The following is a 14,729-nucleotide window of genomic DNA, read 5'->3' on the forward strand; positions in this document are numbered from 1 at the left end:
CCTTTCCTGCAGAAAGGGTTTATAGAAGCACCCTTTCCTGCAGAAAGGGTTTATAGAAGCACCCTTTCCTGCAGAAAGGGTTTATAGAAGCACCCTTTCCTGCAGAAAGGGTTTATAGAAGCACCCTTTCCTGCAGAAAGGGTTTATAGAAGCACCCTTTCCTGCAGAAAGGGTTTATAGAAGCACCCTTTCCTGCAGAAAGGGTTTATAGAAGCACCCTTTCCTGCAGAAAGGGTTTATAGAAGCACCCTTTCCTGCAGAAAGGGTTTATAGAAGCACCCTTTCCTGCAGAAAGGGTTTATAGAAGCACCCTTTCCTGCAGAAAGGGTTTATAGAAGCACCCTTTCCTGCAGAAAGGGTTTATAGAAGCACCCTTTCCTGCAGAAAGGGTTTATAGAAGCACCCTTTCCTGCAGAAAGGGTTTATAGAAGCACCCTTTCCTGCAGAAAGGGTTTATAGAAGCACCCTTTCCTGCAGAAAGGGTTCATAGAAGCACCCTTTCCTGCAGAAAGGGTTCATAGAAGCACCCTTTCCTGCAGAAAGGGTTTATAGAAGCACCCTTTCCTGCAGAAAGGGTTTATAGAAGCACCCTTTCCTGCAGAAAGGGTTTATAGAAGCACCCTTTCCTGCAGAAAGGGTTTTTTATAGAAGCACCCTTTCCTGCAGAAAGGGTTTATAGAAGCACCCTTTCCTGCAGAAAGGGTTTTTTATAGAAGCACCCTTTCCTGCAGAAAGGGTTTATAGAAGCACCCTTTCCTGCAGAAAGGGTTTTTTAAAGAAGCACCCTTTCCTGCAGAAAGGGTTTATAGAAGCACCCTTTCCTGCAGAAAGGGTTTTTTATAGAAGCACCCTTTCCTGCAGAAAGGGTTTATAGAAGCACCCTTTCCTGCAGAAAGGGTTTATAGAAGCACCCTTTCCTGCAGAAAGGGTTTATAGAAGCACCCTTTCCTGCAGAAAGGGTTTATAGAAGCACCCTTTCCCGCAGAAAGGGTTTATAGAAGCACCCTTTCATGCAGAAAGGGTTTATAGAAGCACCCTTTCCTGCAGAAAGGGTTTATAGAAGCACCCTTTCCTGCAGAAAGGGTTTATAGAAGCACCCTTTCCTGCAGAAAGGGTTTATAGAAGCACCCTTTCCTGCAGAAAGGGTTTATAGAAGCACCCTTTCCTGCAGAAAGGGTTTATAGAAGCACCCTTTCCTGCAGAAAGGGTTTATAGAAGCACCGTTTCCTGCAGGAAGGGTTTATAGAAGCACCCTTTCCTGCAGAAAGGGTTTATAGAAGCACCCTTTCCTACAGAAAGGGTTTATAGAAGCATCCTCTCTTTCAGAAAGGATCTATAGAAGCACCCTTTCCTTCAGAAATGGTCTATAGAAGCACCCTTTCCTTTAGAAAGGGTCTATAGAAGCAACCTTTCTTTCAGAAGGGGTCTATAGAAGCATCCTTTCTTTCAGAAAGCGTCTATAGAAGCAACCTTTCTTTCAGAAAGGGTCTATAGAAACAGCATTTTTTCAGAAAGGGTATATGGAAACAGCCTTCTTTCAGAAAGGGTCTATAGAAGCACCCTTACTTTCAGAAAGGGTCTATAGAAGCCTTCTTTCTTTCAGAAAGGGTCTATAGAAGCACCCTTTCTTTCTGAAGGGGTCTGCAGAAACACCCTGTCTTTCAGAAAGGGTCTGTAGAAGCAACCTTTTTTTCAGAAAGGGTCTATAGAAGCACCCTTTCTTTCAGAAAGTGTCTATAGAAGCACTCTTTCTTTCAAAAGGGGCCTATAGAAGCACCCTTTCTTTCAGAAGGGGCCTATAGAAGCACCCTTTCTTTCAGAACGGGTCTAACACAGCTTTTTTTCAGAAAGGGTCTATAGAAGCGCCCTTACTTTCAGAAAGGGTCTACAGAAGCGACCTATCTTTCTATAGAAGCACTTTTTCTTTCAGAAATGGTCTATATAAAAGCAAAAGGTCTATATAAACAGAAAGGGTCCAAGGAATCACCCTTTCCATCAGAAACGGTCTATAGAAGCACTCTTTCCTTCAGAAAGGGTCTAAGGAATCACCCTTTCCATCAGAAAGGGTCTATAGAAGCACCATTTCCTTCAGAAAGGATTATTTCAGAAAGATTCTATAGAAGCATCCTTTCTTTCAGAAAGATTCTATAGAAGCATCCTTTCTTTCAGAAAGATTCTATAGAAGCATCCTTTCTTTCAGAAAGATTCTATAGAAGCATCCTTTCTTTCAGAAAGATTCTATAGAAGCATCCTTTCTTTCAGAAAGATTCTATAGAAGCATCCTTTCTTTCAGAAAGGATCTATAGAAGCACCCTTTCTTTCAGAAAGGATCTATAGAAGCACCCTTTCCTTTAGAAAGGGTCTATAGAAGCACCCTTTCCTCTAGAAAGGGTCTATAGAAGCACCCTTTCTTTCAGAAGGGGTCTGTAGGAGCATCCTTTTTTCAGAAAGGGTCGATAGAAGCACCCTTTCTTTCAGAAGGGGTCTATAGAAGCATCCTTTTTTCAGAAAGGGTCTATAGAAGCACCCTTTCTTTCAGAAGGGATCTATAGAAGAACACTTTCTTTAAGAAGGGGTCTATAGAAGCCTGTTTTTCTTTCAAAAAGGGTCTATAGAGGCAGCCTTGTTTTCAGAAATGGTCTCTAGAAGCACCCTTTCTTTCAGAAAAGGTCTATATAAGCACCCTTTCTTTCAGAAAGGGTCTAAAGAAGCCTTATCTTCTTTCAGAAGGGGTCTATAGAAGCACTTTTTCTTTCAGAAAGGGTCCATAGAAGCCTTCTTTTCTTTCAAAAAGGGTCTATAGAAGCCTTCTTTTCTTTCAAAAAGGGTCTATAGAAGCACTTTTTCTTTCAGAAGGGCTCTATAGAAGCACCCATTCCCTCAGAAAGGGTCTAAAGAAGCCTTATCTTCTTTCAGAAGGGGTCTATAGAAGCACCCATTCCCTCAGAAAGGGTCTAAAGAAGCCTTATCTTCTTTCAGAAGGGGTCTATAGAAGCACTTTTTCTTTCAGAAAGGGTCCATAGAAGCCTTCTTTTCTTTCAAAAAGGGTCTATAGAAGCCTTCTTTTCTTTCAAAAAGGGTCTATAGAAGCCTTCTTTTCTTTCAAAAAGGGTCTATAGAAGCACTTTTTCTTTCAGAAAGGGTCCATAGAAGCCTTATCTTCTTTCAGAAGGGGTCTATAGAAGCACTGTTTCTTTCAGAAGGGCACTATAGAAGCACCCATTCCCTCAGAAAGGGTCTAAAGAAGCCTTATCTTCTTTCAGAAGGGGTCTATAGAAGCACTTTTTCTTTCAGAAAGGGTCCATAGAAGCCTTCTTTTCTTTCAAAAAGGGTCTATAGAAGCCTTCTTTTCTTTCAAAAAGGGTCTATAGAAGCACTTTTTCTTTCAGAAGGGCTCTATAGAAGCACCCATTCCCTCAGAAAGGGTCTAAAGAAGCCTTATCTTCTTTCAGAAGGGGTCTATAGAAGCACTTTTTCTTTCAGAAAGGGTCCATAGAAGCCTTCTTTTCTTTCAAAAAGGTTCTATAGAAGCACTTTTTCTTTCAGAAGGGCTCTATAGAAGCACCCATTCCCTCAGAAAGGGTATAAAGAAGCCTTATCTTCTTTCGGAAGGGGTCTATAAAAGCACTTTTTCTTTCAGAAAGGGTCCATAGAAGCCTTCTTTTCTTTCAAAAAGGGTCTATAGAGGCAGCCTTGTTTTCAGAAAGGGTCTCTAGATGCACCCTTTCTTTCAGAAAAGGTCTCTAGATGCACCCTTTCTTTCAGAAAAGGTCTATATAAGCACCCTTTCTTTCAGAAAGGGTCTATAGAAGCATTTTTTCTTTCAGAAGGGCACTATAGAAGCACCCATTCCCTCAGAAAGGGTCTACAGAAGCCTTATCTTCTTTCAGAAGGGGTCTATAGAAGCACTTTTTCTTTCAGAAAGGGTCCATAGAAGCCTTCTTTTCTTTCAAAAAGGGGCCAAAGAGGCAGCCTTGTTTTAAGAAAGGGTCTCTAGAAGCACCCTTTCTTTCAGAAAAGGTCTATATAAGCACCCTTTCTTTCAGAAAGGGTCTATAGAAGCACCCTTACTTTCAGAAAGGGTCTATAGAAGCCTTCTTTTCTTTCAGAAAGGGTCTATAGAAGCCTTCTTTGCTTTCAGAAAGGGTCTATAGAAGCACCCTTTCTTTCAGAAAGGATCTATAGAAGCACCCTTTCCTTTAGAAAGGGTCTATAGAAGCACCCTTTCTTTAGAATGGATCTATAGAAGCACCTTTTTTCAGAAAGGGTCTATAGAAGCATCCTTTTTTCAGAAAGGGTCTACAGAAGCACCCTTTCTTTCAGAAGGGATCTATAGAAGAACCCTTTCTTTAAGAAGGGCTCTATAGAAGCGCACATTCCCTCAGAAAGGGTCTAAAGAAGCCTTATCTTCTTTCAGAAGGGGTCTATAGAAGCATCCTTTTTTAAGAAAGGGTCTATAGAAGCACCCTTTCTTTCAGAAGGGATCTATAGAAGAACCCTTTCTTTAAGAAGGGCTCTATAGAAGCACACATTCAATCAGAAAGGGTCTAAAGAAGCCTTATCTTCTTTCAGAAGAGGTCTATAGAAGCACTTTTTCTTTCAGAAAGGGTCCATAGAAGCCTTCTTTTCTTTCAAAAAGGGTCTATAGAGGCAGCCTTGTTTTCAGAAATGGTCTCTAGAAGCACCCTTTCTTTCAGAAAAGGTCTATATAAGCACCCTTTCATTCAGAAGGGGTCTATAGAAGCACCCATTCCCTCAGAAAGGGACTATAGAAGCACCCTTTCCTTTAGAAAGGGTCTATAAAGCAACCTTTCTTTCAGAAGGGGTCTATAGAAGCAACCTTTCATTAAGAAGGGTCTATGGAAGCACCCTTTCTTTCAGAAGGGGTCTATAGAAGCACCCTTTCTTTCAGAAAAGTTCTATAGATGCACCCTTTCTTTCAGAAAGTTTCTATAAAAACCACCTTTTTTCAGATATGGTCTATAGAAGCAACCTTTTTTCAGAAATGGTCTATAGAAGCACCCTTTTTTCAGAAAGGGTCTATAGAAACACCCTTTCTTTCAGAAGGGGTCGATAGGAACAACGTTTTTTCAGAAAGGGTCTACTGATGCACTCTTTCTTTCAGAAAGCGTCATTAGAAGTTGAGTAGGTTTGCAGTGCAGTTGCAAAGGTGCAGTGGTATCTACGGGCCTATGCCGCATGCCGGGCAGGCGTTATCGATCCTTGGCCTATAGGAGTGTAGGCGGCTGCACCATCCCGAGCGTAGTTGAGTCAAAACTAATCTGGTTTGTCGTGGCAGCTGACGCTCCCTATCTGCGATGGATAGGGTGTGTACTCCGAGCACCGCATTAACACGATAGTTGTTTATGGCATCTGCGACTGCATATTGTAACGCTAGACCTCTCTTCTTTGATCATGAAGATCCCTCCTGACATGCTAGGATGGGGGAGGTCCTATCTTATACTGATTTAGATGGCTTTCACATTAACATCCGCGGAAGTATTGAACCCATGGGGAGGTTTAAATACTGGCGGAGCATAGCTTACCACAGACCAACCTATTGCGTTATATGTGATCAACAAGGTTTCATTATCTGCACCCTTAGTGCTGCCGCCTAGGGGCTTGAGGACGTTGTTCGCTCATCTCAGAATATCGCACAAAGCTGTGGCATGCGCGGACGACGTGATGCTGTCGAATCTTGGGGTAGTTAGTGGTCGCAATTTTGCTACTATCGACCATGACATTCAACTCAGTGCTCACATCTGCAGTTCATGTCGTCAAGAAAATGGCCTAAAATTTAGTGGCGGATATTTTCATGTTTCCTGCATGGTAAAAGGTGGGATGAACTCAAATAGGAGTTCAGCCTTTCACAAATGACATTAGGGAAGCTATCTAACGCCAAGATCTTACAATCATCCGAATACGATCTCAATGCCGTCTAGAGGGGTTGACATAGAAGAGAGGTAGAGGTTAAATAGTTTCGGTGATAGCACCCCACCTTGTGGGAGGTCCCCACGGGGTTTATCTTCTTGTTTCGAAATTCCACGTACGACTGGCCTCCAAACATTTATAATTGATTATCCAACGTTTCAAACTTGGCTTGAGGGTAGTCTTTTCGATGACCTCAAGCAGTTTTGATTGCATGAAAGTATCAAAATGGATGGATATGGATTGCAGTGATGCTGTCGTGCTGTGCTGCTTACGGAACTCATGCTGATGATCGACAACTGGATAGCTATTTCTGACACTGGGAAGTATTAAAGCCTCAAGGGTCTTTGCTACGGGCGACGAAAGCGAAATCGGTCTGTACAATTCACCTTTGCTGGCATGCGCTTGTCTTCAGTAGCCGGACCACCCTGCCTATTTTTCAGTCTTCGGGAACGATGTGGGTGTCTAGCGACAGGTTAAGGGCCTTGAGAACAATGGAAATAGTATCAGCGCCCAACGCTTGGGATGATTTAACGTTCCTGATGACATTCACAACATCGCCCATTGTAAATTGTGGTGGTTCATCCGCGGTAGGAAGTCATCTAATGTGACGTAATACTCTTCTCTTCGCCATGTCACACAAGGGAGGGGCCCTCGACAAACTGTCGATTAAAATAATTTTGCACCTTTGCAGATCAGTCAGCGTAACGTCGCCAACCGTGACTGAGGTTCTATCTTACTTCTTTCCAGGGTTCGAAAGTGACTTAACCATTGCCAACAATTCACTTATTCCGGTTCCAATGCGGATTTAACCACTTTTTCCGCTTATGCTCACCGACCAACCTGTTTACTTCCATTGTCAGCTTCTTGACTCTGGGGTCACTTTGGTTGGGTCGACGAAACTCATCACGCTCATTTGCTCAACCCGTTGCCTCTGCTGGGAAATTTGGTCTTGCTTCGGGTATTTGACCAGCAGGTATGTATATGTCGAGCAGCTACAGCAGTGATGATATCTCGGAACATCCTTACAGCTACTGAACATCAGAAGGGTTGGCCAGATCTCTGAAGCGATGATTTATGAACTCTCTGAAACTAGCGGGAAGTGTACATTTACCAATTCTAGCTCGGCAGTTCCACACCTGACTGCTACCACTATACATTCCATGTACGGATCATTATAGTCAGGCTCAAGCGTGATACGTATGTATTGAACAGACTGGTGCAATAGGAAAGGTAATTCCGCACCTCCACTTCTGGTGCGATCCTTCCTCAGTACGTTGTATTTTTTTTTGAATCGACGTTTGATAAGTTTTGTTAGAAAATCCACGTTTGCATATTTTCAAAATATTTTGAAAAAATTAACGTTTGAAATATATTTTGAAAAAATGCAAGTGTGAAAAATCCAAATTTGAAAAATATTTTGAAAAATTCAAGTCTGAAAAATATTTTGAAAAACTCCAAGTTTGAAAAATATTTTCAAACTAATTTGAAAACAATCCATGTTTAAATTTTTTTAAAAATATTTTGAAAAAACCAAGTTTGAAAAATATCCACGTTTGGAGATTTTCAAACTATCTTGAAAAAAATCCAAGTTTGAATATTTTAAAAATATTTTGAAAATATCCAAGTTTGAAAAATATTTTGAAAAATTCGACGTTTGAAAAATACTTTGAAAAAATCCAAGATTGAAAAATCCAAATTTGAAAAATATTTTTAAAAATATCCACGTTTGGAGATTTTCAAACTATTTTGAAACAAATCCAAGTTTGAATATTTTAAAAATATTTTGAAAATATCCACGTTTGAAAAATATTTTGAAAAAATCCAAGTTTAAAAAATATTTTGAAAAATATTTTGAAGACAAAAAAAAAATTCTAACTATTTTGAAAACAATTTAAGTTTAAATATTTTCAAACAATTTTGAAAATATCCACGTTTGAAAAATATTTTGAAAAATCCACATTGGAAATCCACATGTTAGAAAAATATTTTTTAAAAATCCATTTTAGATTTTTTTTTTAAAAACCAAGTTAGAAAAATATTTTTCTAAAATCCTAGATGGAAAAATGTTATTAAAAAATCCATTTTAGGATTTTTTAGAAATCCATGTAAGATAAATATTTTTAAAAGGTATAAATTATTTGGAGAAAGATTTTTTAAAAGTTCAGGTTTAAAAAATATTTTTTTAAATTCCACGTTTGGAAAAAGATTATTTAAAGGTCCAGGTTTAAAAAATATTTTTAAAAGTCCACCTTTGGAAAATATTTTTTAAAAGTCCACCTTTGGAAAATATTTTTTAAAAGTCCACGTTTAAAAAATATTTTTTAAAAGTCCATGTTTGGAAAAATATTTTTTAAAAGTCCAGGTTTAAAAAATATTTTTTAAAAGTCCACGTTTGGAAAATTATTTTTTAAAAGTCCACGTTTGAAAAATATTTTTTAAAAATCCACGTTTGGAAAATATTTTTTAAAAGTCCACGTTTGAAAAAATATTTTTTTTAATTCCGTTTTTAAAATATATTTTTTAAAAACCATGTTTAATTTTTTTTAAAGTCCCCGTTAATTTTTTTTTAAATCCACGTTCGGAGAAAGATTTTTTAAAAGCTGAGGTTTAAAAAATATTTTTTTTTTAATTCCACGTTTGGAAAAAGATTTTTTAAAGGTCCAGGTTTAAAAAATATTTTTACAAGTCCACCTTTGGAAAATATTTTTTAAAAGACCACGTTTAAAAAATATTTTTTAAAAGTCCACGTTTGGAAAATTATTTTTTAAAAGTCCACGCTTGAAAAATATTTTGTAAAAGTCCACGTTTGAAATTTTTTTTTAATTCCAAGTTTTTAAAAACCATGTTTAAAAAATGTTTTTTAAAAGTCCCCGTTAAAAAATATTTTTTTTTAAATCCACGTTCGAACAAAATTTTTTAAAAGTCCACATTTGAAAAATATTTTTTAAAAGTCCATATTTGAAAAGTCCACGTTTAAAAAATACGTTTTAAAAATCCACGTTTGAATTTTTTTTAAAGTTCACCATTGAATTTTTTTTTAAAGTTCACGTTTGAATTTTTTTTTTTTAAAGATCACGTTTGAAAAAATTCTTTTTAAAAGTTCATGTTTGAAAAAATATTTTTTAAAAGTCCACGTTTGAAAACTATTTTTTAAAAGTCCACATTTGAAAAATATTTTTTAAAAGTTTAAAAAATATTTTTCAAAAATCCCACATTTGAACAGATTTTTATAAAATCTAAATTTAAAAAAGAGAATTAAAAATCCCCTTTTAAATTTATTTTTTATAAATCCACGCTTGAAAAAAAAAATTATATCCACGATTCAAAAATATTTTTAAAAAATCCATGTTAGGAAAATATATTTTAAAAAATCCCCACAGTTTTTTAAAAAAAAAAGTCCATGTTCTAAACATGTTTTTGAAAAATATTTCGTAAAAATCCACGTTTGAAAAGAATTGTATCCATATATATTTTTAAATTAATTAAGGTCTTCTTTAAGGACTCCCTTAAGCTATAAACTAAGTCTATAAACACGGACCTCTCGTTAAGGTGAATGAATAATGACGGAATGGTTCAGTGTAAACATAATGTAATTATGATCAAGCCTCTACTCACCAAGTTAAAACATTGCGAAAAACAATGAATATGGCCAAAGCACAGGTGATAATAAAAATTACACTGTGCAGCGATGAAAGCCAGCGACGTTTTTTAGGTTCCGTTACAACTGCTGGGCCGAAGGCTTCATCGAACGAGGATAATGAGGTGGTGAGATCCAATCCTTTGGTTTTGTCTAATAAAATTTTATCATTTGGATGATGCGGTACATTCAAAGGTGTAGCGGGCATATAAAGTGGTATTTGTTGCTGTTGTTGCTTAAAATCTTCAAAAGGATATGGCGGCGGAGGTGGTGGATGTAGGACTGCATTATTGGTATTGTTTGAGTTGGAGGGATCCATGAGAAATGCATTGGCCACAATTGAATCTCCACCACCACTCAGAGATTTTGATGATACCAGTGCAGATGATGATGATGGTGCAGTTGTTGTCAATGGCGTGCCCGAGGAGGAGGAGGATAAGGACGGCGGTAATGTTGATGATGGTGACGTTGCCGGTATAGATGTTGTCGGCAGTTTTGTTTGTTGTTTCAAATGACCTTCAGCCTGTGCCATGATTTATTTAATGAGGCAGTTATATTTGGTTTGGTTTCCAGGTTAAGTAAAACTTTTAAGGAGTGATGCTAAGACGTAGTTCTTGGCCCTCCTGATGTCGTCAAGACGCCAAAGAAAATTTGTTGGATTGCGTGCTGAGAAATGTTTCAAGAATTTCAATTTTTTTCTTCTGGCTTTGGAAAAGTCCACCTATGTCCTTTTTCTATAATGAATTTCACTAAAAATAGAACACAAAATTGCATGTCAAAGGCTCTCCTTTTATAGTTTCTTGAACTTGCTAAAGTAATTAATTATTACTTAACAAGGGATATATAGTATATTTTTCTTAATAAATGTCGCATTTACATACCTAGAATCGATTTTTTTTTCAATACAAATGGACGTGAGTTTTAAACGCCACGGGACATTCAAACTTCGTTGAAACGTTAAGTATTTTTTAATAATATTATTGTTTAAATTTTTTTTATTTCACTTTGAAAAGAAAGGATAATTATTTTTTATTCCACTCTATTTCCGCTGTCAGCTTTGTTATGAATGCTCTCCATGTCCTAAATGTTTTATTGTTATCCTTTCTTGGTTGTTTATGTTTTGTTTTGTTTAGCTGTTTGAAGCTTTTTTAAGCTTTTCGCATGGGAAAAGCTTTGTGAGGTAACAGTGAGGATGACATACATATGTTTTCCACACTCAGGCAAATTTGGTTGTCATAGAAACATCGATAAATATTTTCTCTAATCATTTTTAAGAATATTTAAACAATATTTTTTTTACCACAATACGTGGATTTTTTAAAGAATTCTTTTCCAACACAAAACGTGGTTTTTATAAAGAATAGTATCATTTATAGAGAAGAGGATGCAAACAGACCCCCTTTTTATTTATTACAGAATTAATAAAATGAAATTTGAAAAATGTATTCAAATAATAAAATTCGATTCCTATTGCTATTACGCTCAAAGTCACTGGCCTTCATTCAATAATTTACTACTATTTATTACTGTTTTGCACATATTGTACGCAATTTCCAGATGTATTCCATCATTCAGTACTAAATTTAGTACCATTAATTACTTTTCGTAAGCTTATAACAGTATTTTCCAAAACAGCCTCAATACAAAATTTAGTACCATTTAGTAGCTTACGTACTCTCATAGAATTTATTACCAAAACCGACTCCATATCACACACCTACACACAAACAGTGACCCTAATGCCAAATTTCGGAAAATCGCTTATATACCTGAACCCTATTTAGTACCGTTTCGAACCATCTTCACATATCAGGATTTCAACTCTATCCCTAATAACCTATACGAAAATTAGTATCAGATAGTACTTTTCGTGTACTTTTCGTACGTATTTCCAAAACCACCTCCATTTCTCTACCCTATGCAAAATTTAGTTCCTTACCACCAATACCAAATTTAGTACCCTTTAGTACTTTCCGTACACATAAGTACGAACTTCCAAAACTACCATAAATTCCAACAGTAATCTTAATTTCAAATTTCAAAATTCCAGCTCCATCCCTTTACCCAAATTTCCAAAACTATCTAGAACCAACAATGCAAGCAAAAGTAATCTTAACTCCAAATCTCACGATTCCAGCTGTACCCGTTGGCCCAAACCCAAATTTGACCAAAATTAGTACCATTTGGTACTTTTCGTATCCATAAGTACGAATTCCCAAAACTACATCAAACCTACAGTCCAACAGTAAGTTTAATGCCAAATCCAAGGATTCCAGCTCCTTCTGTTCACAAAAATCCAAATTGTACAAATTTAGTACCATTTAGTACTCTTCGTACCCATATGTGCGAGTTTCTAAAATTATCTCCATATCTCAAACCTACACTCCAACAGTAATCTTAATTCCAAGTGTCACGATTCCAGCTCTATCCGTTCAACCAAATCCAAATTGCACCAAATTTAGTACCATTTTGTACTTTTCGTTATCCGTAAGTACGAATTTCCAAAACTACATCAAACCCAAAATTCAACGGTACTTGTTATTCCAAATTTTAGAATTCCAGCTCTATCCGATCACCTAAATCCAAATTGCATAAATTTTGTTACAAATTAGTACTTTTCGTATGAATTAGTACTTCGTACTAATGAATTAGTACAAATTAGTACTTCGTGTATAAATTTTCGAAATTACCCCCATATCTCAACCTACACTCTAACAGTAATCTTAATTCCCAATTCAGGATTCCAGCACTATCCATTCACCCAAATCCAAGTTGTTCCAAATTTAGTACTGTTTAGTACTTTTCGTACCTATATATGCGAATTTCCAACACTACGTCCATATCTCAAATCTACACTCCAACAGTAATCTTAATTCCAAATCTAAGGATTCCAGCTCTATCCGTTCACCCAAATCCAAATTGTACCAATTTTAGTAATTTGAAAAACTACATTAATCCTACCTAGGGGATGGAAGATACCAAGGAACGGTCCTGACCGGCTTTAACATGGCAAAGTCCAGTATTTATCTTGGTCCCTCTTTCATCTCAAGTGGACACTGACCTCCCCGTGGTGTCACCTGGGGTAGCTGCATTTAACATCCGTTAAAGGTAGTGACCTAAAATGTGCCGCGCGTTCACCCATAAGAACCTTAAAAACTTGGGTTTGGGCGTCGGGTTAGTAACCCTCCCCTAGAAAAAACAGCCTACTATAGAAAAACGAAAGAAAAGAAAAAGAAACCCCTCTAAAGTTGACGATCCCCGCAAATGTTTCAGGGACCATGATCTGTGAATCTACACTTGGAATGTTCGCACTCTTTATAGAGAAGGTGCAGTTTACGCATTGGCAGATGTACTTGAAAAGTACAAGGCCGACATTACTGTCACCTAAAGGTGACGCACTGTATTATAGCTGCCATGACACAAAGCATGAGTTTGGTTGCGGATTTGCAGTTGATCGGAGCTTAAAACATCTGGTCTCCAGCTTCACCCCAGTGAATGAAAGACTCGCTGCAATTCGATTAAAAGCAAAATTCTTCAACATCAGCTTTTTTGCGCTCATGCTCCCACTGAAGACAAAGACGAACAGACCAAAGATATATTTTACGAGCGCTTAAAAGAAACTTATGACCGTTGCCCTGCCCATGACATTAAAATTATACTAGGCGATTTTAATGCCAAAATTGGAAAGGAGAATATCTTTGGCCCAACAGTCGGGAAATTCAGTCTCCGCAGCGAAACATCTGACAATGGTATGAGACTGATAGACTTTGGTGGTTAGCAGTACGAGATTTAAGCATATCGACTTTGCAGCTGCAAGAAACATGGTAGTTAGCAGTACCAGATTTAATCATCTCGATATTCATAAGGGCACCTGGCTGTCGCCAGAGCAAAGAACAAGAAATCAAATTGATCACGTTGTGATAGATGGAAGACATGCATCAAGCGTGTTGGGTGTACGATCGTTCTGAGGCTCAAACATTGATTCGGACCACTACCTTGTTGCAGCAAAGGTACGCACCCGCTTAAACGTAGCAAACAAAGTACGAACAGACACAACACGGAAGTTAGACATCGGTAAGCTGCAATCACAACAGATAGCCACAGCATATTCCACTCAACTAGCCCAATTGCTTAATCAAAGCACTCCTCATCCCGATAACATATCAGCGCAATGGCAAAGCATTGCCCATTCCATGCAAACAGCCGCAAAATCCATACTTGGATACCAGAGACCTCCACCAAGGAATCCGTGGTATGATGAGGAGTGTCGTGCTGCCACCGAAGAGAAAAATGCGGCATATAAGGCTACTTTACAATCCGTACCAACGCGTAGCGCACGAGAGAGATACAGGGAGAAAAGGAGAGAGGAGAAACGTCTTTTCCGCAGAAAAAAGAGAGAGATGGAAAAGCGGGAGTGTGAAAAAATCGAGATGTACAGGAGCCAGAATGAAGTCCGAAAATTCTACCAAAGAGTCAAGCATTAAACTGATGGCTTTGGTACAGGCACATCCTCCTGTAGAGACCAGCAAGGTAATTTGGTAACTGATACAGATAGTGTACTCAGGATATGGAAAGAACATTTTTCAAATCTGATGGTATCCAATAGCAGCGAAGACGATGAAGATACCACAGTCTCAATCCCAGAAGATGGTATTGAATGTATACCGCCCAGCCAAGATGAGGTAAAGACAGCAATAAATGGGCTGAAGAATAATAAGGCAGCAGGGGTTGATGTCTTACCAGCCGAGCTGTTCAAAACCGGAGGCGACACGCTGATAAGGTGTATTCATCAGCTAGTTAGCACCATCTGGCAGGAAGAGTACCCGACGATTGGAACCTGAGTATCCTGTGCCCCGTCCACAAGAAGGGAGATAAGACTGTATGCTCTAACTATAGGGGCATAAGTCTACTCCCTATTGCCTACAAGATCGTGTCAGGGATATTGTGCGAACGACTAAAGCCTATGGTCAACGAGATAATTGGACCATACCAATGCGGCTTTAGACCTGGCAAGTCCACCATTGACCAGATATTTACCCTGCGGCAAATCCTGGAGAAGACCCAAGAGATGCAGATCGACACCTACCACTTTTTTGTCGATTATAAAGCAGCCTTCGACAGCCCGCTGCGTTCAAAGGTATTCCAAGCCATGTCTGAATTT

General features: G+C 37.9%; 1 protein-coding gene across 1 annotated transcript in view; it reads right to left on the reverse strand.

The window, feature by feature from the left end:
- The window catches only part of LOC141397877 (fatty acid hydroxylase domain-containing protein 2), a 34,474-nt gene extending 23,391 nt beyond the window's left edge, over positions 1–11,083 (reverse strand). Inside the window, exons 1-2 of the mRNA XM_073974699.1 lie at positions 10,450–11,083; positions 9,547–10,317 (exon numbers count right to left, since the gene is read on the reverse strand). Coding sequence (XP_073830800.1) covers positions 9,547–10,100 — 554 coding nt within the window. The 5' untranslated portion in view covers positions 10,101–10,317; positions 10,450–11,083. The remainder of the gene's footprint in view (positions 1–9,546; positions 10,318–10,449) is intronic.
- Between the last annotated feature and the right edge of the window lie 3,646 nt (positions 11,084–14,729).

The sequence above is a fragment of the Musca autumnalis genome, unplaced genomic scaffold (assembly GCF_047663935.1).
Source record: "Musca autumnalis isolate F117 unplaced genomic scaffold, ASM4766393v1 scaffold_3, whole genome shotgun sequence".
Classification (NCBI taxonomy): Eukaryota; Metazoa; Arthropoda; class Insecta; order Diptera; family Muscidae; genus Musca; species Musca autumnalis.